Below are 17,174 nucleotides of genomic sequence, written 5' to 3' on the forward strand. Positions count from 1 at the left end.
CACCAACAACAACCAAAAAAAACCAAACAAACAAACAAAAAAAGAAGGCTGAAGCAAGAAGGTAAATCTCTCAAACCTCACCCCCTCACTGCTACCTCCCTGCCAAAAGAAAGAAATTTATCTGAGATGAATGAACTCTGAACAGAGAGAAGCTTAAATGTAACATGAAGCAGCTTAGGTTGAGATCGCTACCTCAAGATGAAGTGATGACACACTGACCAATTAATATCTGTTTTATAAAAATGAATTGAGAGAACTCCAAAATAAATTACAGATAACATAGGCTCATTAATGTACCATTCTGATCATACACCATTGAAACAGTTAAAATTGAGAGATGAAAAGAAAATGAGTCCAAAGTTGTACATATGTCTCAAAATAAATTTAAGCCATATCCATACTACAAAATAAAACATACTCAGTGTATACCACAGTTTGGAAAATGGACTATTTTAATAATAGGAGGTCATTGTTAAATTAAGTACAAATGGGTAAAAATATAAAAATGTATATAGACATAGGTGAGTGCTAAACCTATATATATGTTTACTTTATATGTATACATATGTGTGTATATGTATGTATATATACATATATATATATATATATAAAGTAGCTATAACTAAGGAAGTATTTCAGAATGCTAATAGTATTTATCTCTGACTGAGTAGTAATAATTATATATCTAGCTTAGTTTTTGTTAGAAAACAATTGGAACAATTTTGTGTCTTATTGATCAACTTAGGAACTTATGTATACTGGAAGAGCTCAGCCAATGAGCTGTATCCCAGCTCCACAAATGGTGGTCTCAAATATTAATTTGATGAGAATGTATAAAGGGTTGTTGGTAATGCTTCTGTGGGGAATGTTACAGTTTGCCTAGGCCAAGAGGGATTGGATTTCCCCAAACATAGAAATTGTGGCCAACATTTTATTGAGTCTTCGAAAAATCTTTCTCAGGCCTGTGTAAGATCTGTCTGGTGCACACCTTTAATCCCAGCACTCGGGAGGGGCAGACAGGCAGAGCTCTGCATTCACGGCAAGCTAGGTCTCTAGAGTGAGTTCATGGCCAGCTAGAAGGACACTGAAAAACAGACACAAAGACAGGCAGTCTGTCTTTCCAACTACTAAAGGGGATACTGAGTGTAGTAGTGTTGTTGTTGTTGTTTTTTAAATATAAACCAAGTTTATTTTGCCTTTTAAGTAGTGTTCTTAAAGCACTACAGCTTGGTAAACAATGTAAATTAGTATAAGTCATCTCAAAAGCCAGAGTTTTGTTTTCGTTGTTGTTGGTTTTTTTTTTTTTTTTTTTGTTTTTCGAGACAGGGTTTCTCTGTATAGCCCTGGCTGTCCTGGAACTCACTCTGTAGACCAGGCTGGCCTTGAACTCAGAAATCCGCCTGCCTCTGCCTCCCAAGTGCTGGGATTAAAGGCGTGCGCCACCACCGCCCAGCTGTTGTTTTTTTTTAATGAGTTGTTAAAAAGATGCAGCCTATTCTAACAGGATAAATATTTTTAACCATTTCACTTTGAGTTAATGAAAGCTCACAAATGAGCAACACTCCTCATTGAGGAAAGTAGTAGTGTTGTTTTTAAAAGATGTCTCTCTGTACATACTTGTATCTAAGAAGGCCAGAAATGAGCATCAGGTCCCCTGGAGTGGGAGTTAAAAGTACTTGTGAGTGTCCCAATGTGAGTTCTAGGACCAGAACTTGGGTCTTTCTGCAAAGGCTCTTAACTTTTTAGCCACCTCTGCAGAACATAGTGTTCTAGATGTGTTCGTCAGAGTTTATTAGAGAAAGAAACATGAAGAGGGGCTGGGAAAGGGAAGGAGAGAGAGAGGGAGGGGCTTTAATGATGGGAGCTGGCAATCAAACAATTTGGAGGGCAGGTCAGCAGGCTAGAAACTCAGGAAGTGTTGTAGTCTGAGACTGAATTTTCTCCCTTCCTGAAAACTCAATCTAAAAGGCCTATAGCTCATTAAGTTCACCCCACATTAGGAAAAGCAGTCATCATCTGTTCTGTTCAGATGACCTGATTTGAATATCAATCATGTCTATACTTTCAGAGTAACATTTAGACTAATATTTGTCTAGGTTACCTGGTTGACACCTAAAATTAGTATCAGAATCTACTCCTTATTTATTAGGCATACATATACTTTTTGAACCATATGGAGCTTCAAATAAAGATAAGGAAGTCAAGCTTCATCTAAAATGGATAGCTTTTATGTAACCAACCTTTTCCCTAGAAGAGGATGCAAAAATCTTTGTGTAATGTTCACTCTTCTTCTTGATGTCCTGTAACTTAAATACCATCATATATATTTGAAAGTGAGAATACATATAAAGGAAGGAAAAGACAGTTGTTTACTGTATACAACACTATTATGTACACATCGGTGTGCATAGTTTGCATATATGAAGACATGTAGTAGTCCCTTAAACACTTGGGTTTTTTTTTCTTTTTTAAAGATTTTTTTTTTTTTTTTTATTATATGTAAGTGCACTGTGGCTGTCTTCAGCCACCCCAGAAAAAGGCATCAAGTCTCAATACAGCTAGATGCTGGGATTTAAAATTAGGATCTTCGGAAGAGCAGCCAGTGCTCTTAACCACTGAGCCATCTCTCCAGCCCCTAAACACTTGTTTAATCAGGAGTCAGACTCAATTTTTAAATTTGGTAGTGGTTAGAATCTGTGATTTCTGCAAGATCACTACTACCTCCTTTACTAAGTGTTGAACATTTCTTTTCTTTCTTTTTTTTTTAAAGATTTATTTATTATTTATTTATTATTAGTACACTGTAGCTGTCTTCAGATGCACCAGAAGAGGGCATCAGATCTCATTATGGGTGGTTGTGAGCCACCATGTGGTTGCTGGGATTTGAACTCATGACCTTTACAAGAACAATCAGTGCTTTTACCCACTGAGCCATCTCACCAGCCCCAGTGTTGAACATTTCTTGCCTGACAGCTATCAGTAGTAGTGATTAATGAGTATAGAAATACTTAATGCTACCCTATTAATATGTACAATTTTATGTCTCTATACATCTGTTGGAAAGATTAAACACAAAAGACAGGGTTATTGGGTATCAAGAAGATTATACTAGCTGGGCAGTGGTGGCGCACGCCTGTAATCCCAGCACTTGGGAGGCAGAGGCAGGCGGATTTCTTAGTTCGAGGCCAGCCTGGTCTACACGGTGACTTCCAGGACAACTAGGGTTATACAGAGAAACCCTGTCTCAGGGGGAAAGGAAAAAAAAAAGATTATACTAATCTGGAAGCTCAGATATTAACAAATAACTAGGAAAACTACCTAGTAGTGATAAGAGCTTGGTATGTGATTAAATAGGCTGGGGCTACGTGATGTCCACTTGCCTCTGCTTCCCTAGCACTGGGACTAAAGACCTGTACCAACATTGCCTAGCTATCATGAGATTCTTAGTAATAGACTCACGTCAGTGTGCTCTTACACAGTTTTGGGTTTAAAGAGTTTTATGTACTTGTATAACTTTTGAAAATGTGTTATTAATTTGATAGCATTTTATGTTGTCTTTCCACTGACCTAAGGGCTAATATTGTGTTGTATTTGCTCTTTGTCTATGATCCAGGGGGGGGTCATCACCTCTGACATGACTGATATGATATTCTCGAATAGCCCTGAACAGCAGCTTTCTGCAACACAGAAGTTTAGAAAACTACTTTCAAAAGGTAAGTCTTAATACATCTTATCCTTGTATAAACTATTCGTTGTCCATAATCTCATTCTACAGGGTTTCTCTGTGCTTTCTTTTCGAGTATGTTTTATAAATAGAAATACTTCCTTTTTATTTATGGTCTCTTGCCAGAAAGAAACATTACTTTTGTTTGGGAATTGTCATGTAAAAGACCTCATAGTAAGTAGTAATAGCTTATGGTGATTGAAGTTGAAAAGCTTTGCTCTTATAAAAAATTTACTTGAATGGTAATTACTGATTTTAATGTTAGCATTTTGCCATTGAAAATTAAGTATAGATTTATTATGGAATAGGATTAATCCTTTTAGTATAATTAGAATGAATTGGTTATATAGTACTTATTACTCTGAGCAAGTAGAAATAATTCTGTGCACTATACTTCTGAGTTGATATATGCTGTCAGTGGTGGCGCATGCCTTTAATCCCAGCATTTGGGAGGCAGAGGCAGGCGTATTTCTGAGTTTGAGGTCAGCCTGGTCTACAGAGTGAGTTCCAGGACAGCCAGGGCTACACAGAGAAACCCTGTCTCGAAAAACCAAAAAAAAAAAAAAAAAAGTTGATAATAAATAGTGAACCATACTATTAAGTTATAGTTTTTAAAATCATGTTATTAAAAGTATTTATATCTTGAGATGATAACTGCATTAAAAATTTGACCATCATAATTTAACACACATATAAGAAGTGGTACTCAGGACTGGAGAAGTGATCGGCCATTAAAGAGCTCTTGCTGCTCTTCTAGAGGACCCAGGTTCAATTCTCAGCACCCACATGGCCACTCAACAACAATCTGTACCTCCTGTTTCAGGCAAAACACCATCGCACATAAGTAAATAAATAAGTAAATCTTAAAAACAAAAACAAAAGAAGTATTTAATATGACAGTTTAGTAGAATTCTGTGTCATGTCCATTTTTAGCATGGTTTTTCCATATAAGGCATTTTATGACCATTGCCTTCCTACATGTATTCTTGTTTGCCAGCTTCCTTCTTTAAAATGTAATAACTAGAATATTTACTCCAGATGTGTTTATTACTGAAATTGATGGCAAGAGATTTGCTTTCTTGTCCTGAAAGACTATCCATTTCAATGTCAGTTTAAGAGAGAACAGTAGTGGTAATGGCATAGTTATGTATCTGACTTTTTTAGCAAAGAAACTTTTTTGAACTGTAGTTTTCAATGATTTAGGTTCTGGTTGTTGTTTTGACAAAGCTTCTTGGTCAAAAGCAACTTAGGGACAAAGGGCTTATATGATTTAGTTACTTTTTTATTGCTGTGCTTTGTTTACGAAGAATTTGTTTGGGTCTTACAGGTCCAGATGGTTAGAACCTGTGATGATGGAGGGAGGGGTGTGCAGCAGGAGACTAGAACAGTAGCTGAGAGCACCCATCTCAATCCATAGAGAAGCAGAGAGCACACAATATGTTTTAAACTTCACATTTCAAAAGCCTGTTCTCGCTGACATACTATACTTTCTTCATCAAGGCCACACTTCCTAATCCTTTCAAACAGTCATTAGCTCGGGACCAAGTGTTCATATGTGCAATACTTATGGGGACTAAGTCACTGCAGCTTACACTCCATTGTAGAAGGAAGTAAAGGGAAGAATTAAAGGCAGACCTGGTTTGCTATTTCATGTCAAAGAACACAATTAAAAAAAAAAGTGTGGCAGGTGGCTATGGGGGATCCTCTTGCTGCCTAGCAGGCAGGCTTGTTACATTCAGGTTACTTTCTCACACTGTTCAGGACCACCTTCCTAGAGAGTGGTGCTGTATATAATGTGAGCAGGATCCTCATACATCAATTAACAGTCAATATATTCTAACAGGTTAACCTGATATAGGCAATGTTTCAGTTGAAATTCTCTTACCAGATAATTCTAGGTTCTGTCTAGTTTGTCTAGTTGACAGTTTAATCAGGACAATGAACAACAATTTTTAAAAAGCCTTTAGACAACTACTACAGTGGCAAGGCCATCAGGCTGATAAAGGCACTGGGGTTTATCTCCTATATTGACAACCAACTAACCAAAAGGTTGCTTTTATTTTCTTCTTCTTTTTTTTTTTATACAATGTTTTTGTAATTCAGAATAGCATATTTTCAGTGTTACCAAGTTTGTTATGTTTGAGTGATTGATAAAAATGTTGAACCAAGGTGGGAGCCGTGGGTTACCGTGCAGACATGGTCAAATCCACACCACACACAACCAGTCCCACATATGGCACAGAAATGGCGTCAAGAAGCCCCCTTCACAAAGATACGAATCTCTTAAGGGGGTTTACCCCAAGTTCCTGAGGAACATGCACTTTGCCAAGAAGCATAACAAGAAAGGTCTGAAGAAGATGCAGGCCAACAACGCAAAGGCAGTTAGTATACGTGCAGAGGCCATCAAGGCTCTGGTGAAGCCTCAGGCTATGAAGCCCAAGATGCCAAAGGGTCCCAACCGCAAACTTAGCTGTCTGACATTCATCACTCACCCCAAGCTTGCAAAGTAAATTCAAAGCTACATGGCCAAGAGTCAAAGGCTCTGCCAACCAAAGCCCGAGGTTCAAACTAAGGCAGAGGCTAAAGCTCCAGCTAAGCCCCAGGCTTCAGCTCAGGCTCCCAAAGGTGCCCAGGCCCCTGTGAAAATCCCATAGAAAAGGCTCCTGCCAGTGTGAAGACAAGTAGATTGCTGTGACACACCTACCTACACACTATTTGTAAATGACTTGTGTCCTGTGCTGTTTTTACAACAGGACACTAAACTTGAGGCAAGGAAAAAAAAAGTTGAATCAAGCAAAGGACATGTTACCAAAACTCCTTCCTTCCAAATCAACAGTAAACTAATTAAATCTTTTGTCATAACAGAATTATAGAGTGTTATTGTAGCACACAGGCTGTCCTGTGACTTGCCATGAGGATAATCTAAACTCCAGATCTGCCTCCAGATGTTGGGATTATCAGTGTCGACCACCATGCTTGGTTTTCCTTGTTTTACAATAAGGCTGGCTAAAGATCTCCCTAGGTGGTATTGTTTTAACTATTTTCTGGCATTACTACATACAGATAAAAATCTGAAATTATTGGTCTGATTATCTGATATTTCCTGTCCACTTAATAAGCTAATAAGTGTTTATTAAATGACAACTTATACTCATTGTCATAAATCAAAGTGAGCGTTAATGACTTCTTGCTGGCACTTTCTTTCTTGTTAGGGATAATATGAAACCCTGTAAGTGCATTAAGAATCTTGTCATCTAGGTTCTCTATGCAGAGACTGAAACCTCCTATACCGGAAGAAAGTGTATCAGAACACTGATAATAGTTGTTGCTGTTGGATAGTAGTAGTTGTCTTTGGTTTTCCCTGATTTCTGAGTTTCCTAAAACAGGAAAGTTTCTCAACCTGTAGGTCGAAATGAGCCCCTTTCACAGGGGTTGCATACCAGGTAAACTGTATATCAGATATTTGCATTACGACTCACAACAGTAGCAAACTTCAGTTATGAAGTAGCAATGAAATAATTTCATGGTTAGAGTTTATCACAACATGAAGAACTGTATTAAAGGGTCACAACATTAGAGAGGTTGAGAATCACATTAGTAGAGGCATTAATTTTAAGAATTCTTGGTACTTGGTGATATGTCTCAGTGATAAGAATTATTTGCTTATCATAGAAGATCCAGTGCTGAGGGTGTACACATGAGAGATTTCCCTTGTATTGCAAAAATGAAACAAAGAATTATTCCCTTCCTTTATTCTCAGGATTAAAGCTTATGTTTTTGTGTTATCTTTCAAGCCACACTACTTTTTAACCTTTTTTGGGGGGGGGGATAGATTTTAGTGAAAGAGAGAGATGGTCAGGGAGTGAAGGGAGGGATATTATGACTGATTTTGATATATAAAGTCATTATATTGAGATCTCTTATTTTATTTTATGGGGAAACAGAACCTAATCCTCCTATTGATGAAGTCATCAACACACCAGGAGTAGTGGCCAGGTTTGTGGAGTTCCTCAAACGAAAAGAAAATTGTACACTGCAGGTGCGGATATTTTCATTTCTTGTTGTAGAACTTTGTTCTAGAAAACGTTTTGTCTATGAGTTACTTATTTTAATCTGTATGAAGGCTTGTTTGTTTAAAGTGGTATTGGTGATAACTATGTTATAAACTGTCTGTATAAGTGTGTTACTATGTAGGTCCTAGTTAATACTCACAGAATTTGTATCTTACTTGAATTTTAGCAGTGGGAGTCTGCTTAACAGGAGCCTATGCAAACTATTTAAAGTTTTGAGAGAAAGATAGAGACAAGAGACACATTGCTTGTTAGCATTCTCAAGATGGTATACATAACATGGACTGGCCCAGAAGTTTGATCTTCTAATAATGTACAGAGAGTTTACCACCTTAGGCTTGAATAATTTTTACAGTTTAAGGGGCCAGCTATCAAGTTCACAGTCTTTGAGTATCTCGAATTCTAAAAATACTACTTTATTCCTGAGTAAAGTTAAACTTTTGCTACTATTTTGGTTGTTCAGTAGCTATATATACATCCTTTGGTATGTGTAGGATTACTTTAATATTTCAATTATTCGCAAATACCTATAACCCCTAAGTTCTCACTAAAGAAGGGCTTAGACCTTTTAGAGATACTCTGCAGCTATAAAATTTGGTTAAATCACAAGTAGCTCACAAGATGAGAGAAATACTTGCCAATAATAAGGTTAATTCCCACCTCTGTCTACTCATGACTGAGGTATTTTATAAATGGCATTCCATGTCCCAGGCTCCTTATTGGCTAGGCTATTGCAGATGACTCTTGAGTCTTAATGCTTTGTCTTGATATTTTCTCTCGTTCTGCTCCATCTTTCTCTTTATTTTACATCTTTATTACAGTGGTGAATTTCTTCTAGAGGAGAAGGAAGAAATCCAGAAAAGGTAGAGTACTTCTCTGTCCCATCAGTTTTTCTTCTCCAGTTTGACCTTTGCCAATCCCTATGTTTATTTGAATTAAGATTCTGTTTTGCTTGCTGCCTCCTGGATTATAATTCTGGTCTCCATTTAAGTCCAGAATCGCCAGACAGTTGAAAAATCATGTTTACACTGAGAGCAAGGAAAGAAATTTTTTTCTCAGAAAAAAGGAAATCCAGACAACCAACACTGCAGAGAACAGAACCTGAGCCCCTAAGCAACCTGCCAAGAGAACCATAGGGACCAAAAGAGGAGTTTACTGCAGTTTATCATTTGAAATGGTTTGTGGGAAAAGGGAGGTAGGGAAGATAGCCATTTTGTTAATTATAAAAATGTTGCTCCCCAGTCTCTGGGAATGAGTGTAGTTGAACAGTACCAGTTACACCATCAGATTGGCAGTTTTTAGTTTTTATTAGATGATTATAGAGGCCAACTAATACACTAACAATAAGGCAGGCTTATTAAGACTTCTAGACTTAAAATGATAAACCTTGAGAAACAAATCTCCCTCTTTGTAGATTTTCCTTTACTTTATAAGCAGTATAGTATGTCCTTATACATTCCCTTTCCTGGCTTACACATATAAAGTCCCATATCATTTTGTGATTCATAATTGGGTAGAGTTTAGGTGAACATCTTTAAAAGCTCTGATTTGCTTTTATCTAAATTTCTAGATTCCACCCTTATCCACACTAGTAATTCAGATCAAAGACTGAAAAATGATTCCTCTCAAGTGACTACTTCATAAATTTTTGCCTTAACTAAGACTGAGAGGTAACTATTCTAGTGTTTGTGGTTGTCATCTCCAGCTTTCCTTCTGCACGTGTGAAGCACAGCATACTAATCTCTCTCTAGTGTGAGTACTGGGTAACACCGATCACCTCTAAAGCAGTACGAGATTTAAGTATGTCAGGGAGACATACTTGTTCTGCTATGGCTTCAAATAATAGATGTGTTCTGGAAAGCGTTGTGGCTTGGGGAGAACACTAAATGTAAGATAGCGTATTTATACCTGCCTGCTTTCTCGAGATGTGAATAGCATGTCTTTGGATGAGATTTTTGCCATTTCTCTTTCAAAAAGAGACTGGTAGTATGTGGCACAAAGGAAATTAGATGGTTCAATAATAAATCCCAGGACCACGTTTAATTTTTTTCATCCCATAGCTAAAGAACTGAATTTTAGTGAACTTTACTACCATTTTGTCTATCCAACCAGTAGAGTATCTCAAATAAGGAAGCTAAAAATACCTCTTTTTGGACATCACTACCCAGATACTATTCTTGCCATTCAAACTGGAGGTGAAATTGAATAGAATCTAGGATTTTGGAAGTAAACAGTTACTTAGCTTAAGAGTATGGTCAGGCTTAGTAACTCCCTCTAACCTTTGGTGTGAAACTAGTCTGCTCAATGAGATGTTCTGTGGGCTCACTTGTTTGAGTTCAGACCCAGCATATTTATGCTATCGCCTGCAGTGATGAGACACTGTGTTGCCAAACCTTATATAAAAATATCTAGCTATAATAAATTGCTTTCTGCTTCTAAACATTAGATGGCACTCCTCCAAATTTGAATGAAGTTGGCCTAGTTTTTCCCCTTTCTTGACTTTCTTGTCCCTCTGGAAACTTAGTATGATAAACTGCAGTAAGCTTCACCCTCTTCCCTCCCACCTTCACCGATCTCTACCTTTTCTGGAGGGTTGCTCAGATACCTCAGGTGCTCTTCTCTGCAGAGTTTGATAACCTGGGTTTATTTTTCTGATGTGAGCCTTTCTTTTCACTTGCTCTCCAGGTGAGCCTGGCATTTGCTAGGAACCAGAGTGGAACCGGCAAAGTGGCCAGCAACAGAGTCCTGATCCAAATGGAGAAAGGGAGCCAGGCGTACCTCAACCTGGAGTGGGAAACTTGATAGGAGGTCAGAAGTACTTCAGCTTTGGAATCTCATTTTCCTTGTTATTAAAGGAACTGAGCACCAGAAGGTAGAGACTCAGAAAGAGGACAGAGAGAAAACCTCAAACCTGAAGAACACAGATTGCAGTTGTAGCAAGTTCCTGTGCAAAGCATGAGTTGATTAATTTATAAGTAGTTGTACTACCACAGTAGGCTGTTTTCTGTGGTGCAGTGTTTGGACTGCTAAGAATATAGTATAAGACAGCCTAGAGAAAGCTAAGGCTGCAATCATTTTGTCCTTGTTTTGTTACTCTAAGTGATAACATTTAGTAGATACTCCCTTTGACTTTTAAGGTTATTGTACTCTTAAGTTATTACAATTACTTATACAGTTATTATTGTTTCTTTCTGTCATATCTTTTCATGTATTTGTAGTTCTGAGCTTTCCTGTTTCATGATCTCTTTCTGGTTGCATTCTAATCTAGCATCCAAGGCTGAAATATTAAAAACAAAGTTTCCTATCGTAGTGAAATGAAGCTTATAGTACATACTATGAGGAAATGACATCTGGGTAGCTCACATCCAAGTTTAAAAAAATATTTACCTTTATGTTAAACACATTTGATAGTGGCCGAAATTAGCAGGCTTACATTCCTCTAGTGAGTTCTGTCTTTCTCATTTCATCTCTCCTATACACATGGCTGTTCCTCATTTTAATAAATACCAAAACTACTTTTTAATTTTCACTCTGGAGTGTTTTTTGCATTCAAAGATGGCTACCATTATGATTATGTAATGGATATAAGCATTAACTATAGCAGTTCTTTCAAAAGCATATCTCTTGTTTACCACCCATATTCAGCTATTGATCACTTTTCCATTTTTGTAATCATCATAGCAGTTCTGTTTTTCTGTTTTATTTATCCAAGTAGGTTTCTGATTCTTATTTTTCCCAGAGACCGTTGATGTTAAACTCAGCCAGCAGTATGAACCCCGGCAGCAGTTAATGTTGGAATTGATTTTTTTTTCCCTCACCGATAACTCTTTAACATACTTTTCATGTTATCAGGGTATTAGTGTGATTTTCATCAAAGTCTGGCTGCAGTGGTTTTTCTCTTGGTTTTGTAGTATCCAGATAGGACTACTCTTTCCAGATCACTTTTCCTCAGAGTTTTCAACTAATCTTTTGACTTGAACTCTATAGCAATTGATAATTATTTTTGAACACTTTTTTTTTAAAATATTTATTTATGCATGTGAGTACATGGTTGCTCTCTTCAGACACACTAAAAGAGGGCGTCGGATTCCATTATTGATGGTTGTGAGCCACCATGTGGTTGCTGGGAGTTAAACTTAGGACCTCTGGAAGAACAGTGTTCTAAACAGCTGAGCTATCTCTCCAGCCCTTATATTTTAAACTTTGAGCTTGCCTTTTGATAGGACATTCTGCTACTTTCTTACATCATTTGACTTGTGTTTTAACCAATTAGTTTTAAAGATTTATTTATTAAGTATTCAATGTTCTGTATACATATATGCATGCACGCCAGAAGAGGGCACCAAATATCTTTATAGATGGTTGTGAGCTATCATGTGGTTGCTGAGGATTGAACTTAGGACCTCTGAAAGAGCAGACAGTGCTCTTAATCTTTGAGCCATCTATCCAGCTCCTAACCAATTAATTTTTAATAGTGAGTTACATAAACTACATTTTAGGCAACTCTTCCTCTTCAGGATAAATAATGTGGTGTGCTGTTTGAACTTTCCCTAGGTAATAGAGCTAAAAGCAAATGAAGTATTTCTATGTATATGTTTCAGAGAGATTGAAAATAGTTTGAACATTTCTTCAATTAGTAATTTAACTAGAGATGAATATATGAAGTGCTTTTTTTCCCTCGTATTTCAGCTTTAATTTTTTTTATCTCCCCCCACCCCCTGTTCTTTTTTTTTTTTCAATGTAGTTGCATGTATGTAAGTCATACAATACAAGCCAAACATTTTCTGCTTTCACAATGTCTTTGACCGCCCTTTAGTTCTGATACCATTTTTTCCAACTGTAGACCAAATCAGATCATCATACATAGATGTAACCCTTTACTGGTTACATTACTCTTAAAAATAAGCAAACCAAAGAACCTGTAAGGTACAAGAACACACAGGTTTCTCTCACATTCATCTTCTTTTTTCTTCTGCTGTAAATTTACTATCAGTCACATGGATTTGTTCTGCTGCCAGTGATAGACAGCATAATTTTTCCTATGACAGTTGCCTTTTAACTGATAGAAATCTTAGAAAATATCCACAAGTATATTTTTGAAGACATGTAACTGATTTTTTTACTCAAAGTTTTATCTCTAAATAGAAATGTGACATTTTTTCTACTACATAAACACTATTCATTAAAGATTAGAGAGTGGTAGAAGGAATTAACCTAAAATTCAGGGGTCTTGATTGAATATAGGGATATATTCAATTTTGGATTTCTGAATGTTAAGCTAAAGAGAAAATTAGGGATCTCTAGAATTGGTAATATGCTGTAATTGTTGCTGGTAGTAATTTCATTTCTGCTTACCAATGCTATAATACTGGATCAATTTTTACTTTTTTCAACTCTGCCACCATCTCTTCATCTTCTTCCTCCTCCCCCTTTTTCTTTTTCTTATAAGGAATTTATCTTTATCTGAACATAGTGGCACTTGTCTTTAATCCTAGCACTTGGGAAGCAGATGAGGGCAGCAGACCTCTTGATTTCAAGGCCAGTGTGGCCTACATAGAGAGCTCCAGGCCATTTCCCAGTTATCTAGGCCTGTCCATGAAAGCTTATTGATGGTTTCTTGTGACTATCCATAGATTATGTATACAATATGTATATAAATGTATTTATCCCTTTTAACCCTTTAATTAATGAAATGGTATGTTAACTGTATCAAAGTGTATTTGCCATTTTGTTCCTTTCATTAGAGATCATTCCTGTCAACTTAGGAAACACATTTTTTTCCCTGTCGTTTCATGGTAACTATACTTTGGTCTGAAATTTTAGATACTTTTGATTATTCCTTTATAGACTGAGGTATTCTGGAAATTATTTTAAATAAACATGGTATTTATAATATGACAATAATGGTCCCAGTCTGATTTCAGATATTTTTTTTAGTGTACAAAATATTGTATTGCTTTATGTTAACAACCTTCTAAATTTTAGTAAGATAAAGAAACTTACTTTTGCCTTTGTAGTTTGAATCAGCTTGGGTCCTGACAAATATTGCTTCAGGAAACTCTCTTCAGACCCGGAATGTGATTCAGGCAGGAGCTGTGCCTATCTTCATCGAGTTGCTTAGCTCAGAGTTTGAAGATGTCCAGGAGCAGGTAAGACCCCAGTATCACAGAGACGAGAGAGCTCACACTTTCCCAGTCACACTCTGTTTCACTTAGATTACCTTATCACAGTGATTCATAGCTTGTTTAAATAGGAAAAATAAATCCTCTAGTATTTCCCTTCCAACCATGGGATTCTTGCAGCTTTTAGTTATCTTTTTTTTTTTTTTTAAGTTTATAAAAGTGTACAGTATGGGGCTGGTGAGATGGCTCGGTGAGTAAGAGCCCTGACTGCTCTTCCTAAGGTCCTGAGTTCAGATCCCAGCAACCACATGGTGCCTCACAACCACCTGTAATGAGATCTGATGCCCTCTTCTGGTGTGTCTGAAGACAGCTACAGAGTATTACGCTATAGCGAGTGGGGCCAGCAGAGGTCCTGAGTTCAGTTCCCAGGAACCACATACATGATAGCTCATGGCTATCTGTACAGCTATAGTGTACTCATACACATAAAAAAATAAATAAAATAAAAATTTTTTTTAAAAAAGTGTACAGTATGGCAAGTACACCTATGAAACCACTGTTTATTTTATTTATTTTATTTTTTATTTATTTATTTTTTGTTTTTCGAGACAGGGTTTCTCCGTGTAGCCCTGGCTGTCCTGCAACTCACTCTGTAGACCTGGCTGGCCTTGAACTCAGAAATCCACCTGCCTCTGCCTCCCAAGTACTGGGATTAGAGGTGTGCGCCACCACTACCTGGTGAAACCATTGTTTATTAAACCTTCAACCTTCACAAGTTTAATAAACATCTCTATTTTTATTTCGGTTATGTGCTTATAGTTTTCTATTAAAAGCAACTTTAAGTACATTTTAACCTACCAAGTAAGCCATTTAAATCCTTGTTCTGTGCAAAGGACTATAAAATATTACTTATGAGCGAGGATAGGATCCTTTAAAAATAGTTGCCTCTAGACTGGGAGTAAAGCTTAGTAGGGGGAGCAGTTGTTCAGCCTGTGTGAAGTTCTGAGTTCAGTTCTCAGCACAGGAAACAAGTTCTCCTTTACTAGTAAAGCTTTTACTTTAATGGAACAGCTGTTCCTCTTGCTTGTTCCACAGCCACTTATTTTCTAACTCTAATCCTGGAACTGATTTGACTCCCTGATGAGCACTTTTAAGAGTTAATAATAGTCTTTATATAAAAATGTTGGTGAACTATTGTATGAAATTTTGTAAAATGTTACTGTGGTATGCTGGCATCTCTTTTAAAGAATTATGAGGGAATGAAAGTATGCAACGTTATTAATGAATGATTCCTTCACAGGCAGTCTGGGCTCTTGGCAACATTGCTGGAGATAGCACCATGTGCAGGGACTATGTCTTAGACTGCAATATCCTTCCCCCTCTTCTGCAGTAAGTGTCTTTTATTTATTTATTTATTTTTTGAGTAATGAATATATGAGAAGTATTACATCTGGGATGTCATTTTGGATTTCCTAGTATTACTTTGATTTCAAGTATCTTCTTGTTATATTGTTAAGTGATGTCTTTTACTGAAATTCTGAAATAGTACATTAAAATTAGTGAAGTTTATCTTCAGAGAATGAGTAATGTAGGAAAGGAATTAATCTTAATTGTTCGGAAGAAAAGTCTGAAACATTCTTTAACAGTAGTATTATTTCCTTTATAGAGAATTAGTATCTTAAAACTTAAAAATTAGTAACTTAAAACTTAATGGAACCATTATACTTGTAGGTTATTTTCAAAGCAAAACCGCTTGACCATGACCCGGAATGCAGTATGGGCTTTATCTAATCTCTGTAGAGGGAAGAGCCCACCTCCAGAGTTTGCTAAGGTAAACACTGTGCTTTGGGAAACTTTTAGGGAAAATGCTCTTAAATATTAATGTTTACAGAAGACAGTTTTTGTTTGCTTCGCTTTTTGTTTTTGTTTTTCAAGACAGGGTTTCTCTTGTAGCTTTGGCTGTCCTAGAACTTGGTCTATAGACCAGGCTGGCCTTGAGCTCAGCAGAGGTCTCCCTCTCTCTGCTTCCCAGATCATCACCACCTGGCTAAGATAATTTTTGATAAAATTATTTAGACTGTTAGAAAATGTATTGGTTTGCATAGGATATCTTTTTGGTAGTTTGTTCTTGTTTTAATTTAGGGTAATTTCTCAGTGCCAGTATGAAGCTCTATGATTACTTTTAGGGTTGTAGCAGTTTATAGATAACATGGTTCTGCAACAGAAGTTCTTAGCTATAGTATTTGTGGAAATTCCTTTCCCTCCTTGTTGGAAGGATAAATGCATAAAAGTTTTCTTCCTTAAATAATTTTTCTTGTGTTCTGACTACCAGGTATTCAGTTTAGTAAACTGAATACCTACTGACTGCATTGCCAGAGGTAGAAATGTCCTTCAAACACTTGATAGTGCCTAACTGGAAGTGTAAACTCACTCAGCATCTATCTGCTAGGCTTCTTGAGAGTCTTATTTCACTTCAGAAGTTGTAATTATCTTTTTTTTTCCAGGTTTCTCCCTGTCTGAATGTCCTTTCTTGGTTACTGTTTGTCAGTGACACTGATGTGCTAGCTGACGCTTGCTGGGCCCTGTCATACCTGTCCGATGGACCCAATGATAAAATCCAAGCAGTTATCGATGCAGGCGTATGCCGGAGACTTGTGGAGCTTCTGATGTAAGACGATGTTTAAGAAAGTGATGCACCCCTAGGTTGTTTTCCTTCTTCGTTGCTGTGACTCAGAGTCTTAGAAGTGGACTTCTAAGGAGAGGAAAGGGTTTATTTTTTATTTGACTTTGACTTTCAGGTCACAGTCTGCCACTGAGGGAAGCCAGGGAAGTAACTAAGTACAAACTGGATGACTACTGCATACTGGCATGTTCTGTCTCATGCTCAGCCAGTTTATCACTAGGGTTGGTGTTGCTAACAGTGGTCTGGGCCCTGCCCTCCCACATCAGTCATCAGCCAAGACAATCTCTCAAAGCCACAGCCACAGCCACAGCCACAGCCCACTCTGATCCGGGCGGATGCTCAGTTGAAACTTACAAGTTAGCAGCTGGTGCTAACTAGTACACTTTACTATATTTCCCACATTCCTGGCACTCTGGTATTAGTTGATTATAAATCTTACTTATTTATTATGCATTTGCCTCTTGTGTTCGTATTGATGTCATTTTTAGTTTCCTTTTTTGAGACCAAAAGAAGAATGTATTATTCCTCTACCATTATTAGTCCTTTAGCAGAATGTTTTGGAAAGCTTTGTCTGT

General features: G+C 37.1%; 1 protein-coding gene across 4 annotated transcripts in view; it reads left to right on the forward strand.

The window, feature by feature from the left end:
- The window catches only part of Kpna1 (karyopherin subunit alpha 1), a 57,567-nt gene that overhangs the window by 24,030 nt on the left and 16,363 nt on the right, over positions 1–17,174 (forward strand). For all 4 annotated transcript variants that reach the window (XM_031363793.1, XM_031363796.1, XM_031363794.1 and 1 more), the window contains exons 4-9: positions 3,614–3,713; positions 7,669–7,763; positions 13,812–13,943; positions 15,217–15,305; positions 15,648–15,747; positions 16,421–16,584. In XM_031363793.1, coding sequence (XP_031219653.1) covers positions 3,614–3,713; positions 7,669–7,763; positions 13,812–13,943; positions 15,217–15,305; positions 15,648–15,747; positions 16,421–16,584 — 680 coding nt within the window. The remainder of the gene's footprint in view (positions 1–3,613; positions 3,714–7,668; positions 7,764–13,811; positions 13,944–15,216; positions 15,306–15,647; positions 15,748–16,420; positions 16,585–17,174) is intronic.

This window comes from Mastomys coucha, unplaced genomic scaffold, assembly GCF_008632895.1.
Source record: "Mastomys coucha isolate ucsf_1 unplaced genomic scaffold, UCSF_Mcou_1 pScaffold12, whole genome shotgun sequence".
NCBI classification, from domain to species: domain Eukaryota; kingdom Metazoa; phylum Chordata; class Mammalia; order Rodentia; family Muridae; genus Mastomys; species Mastomys coucha.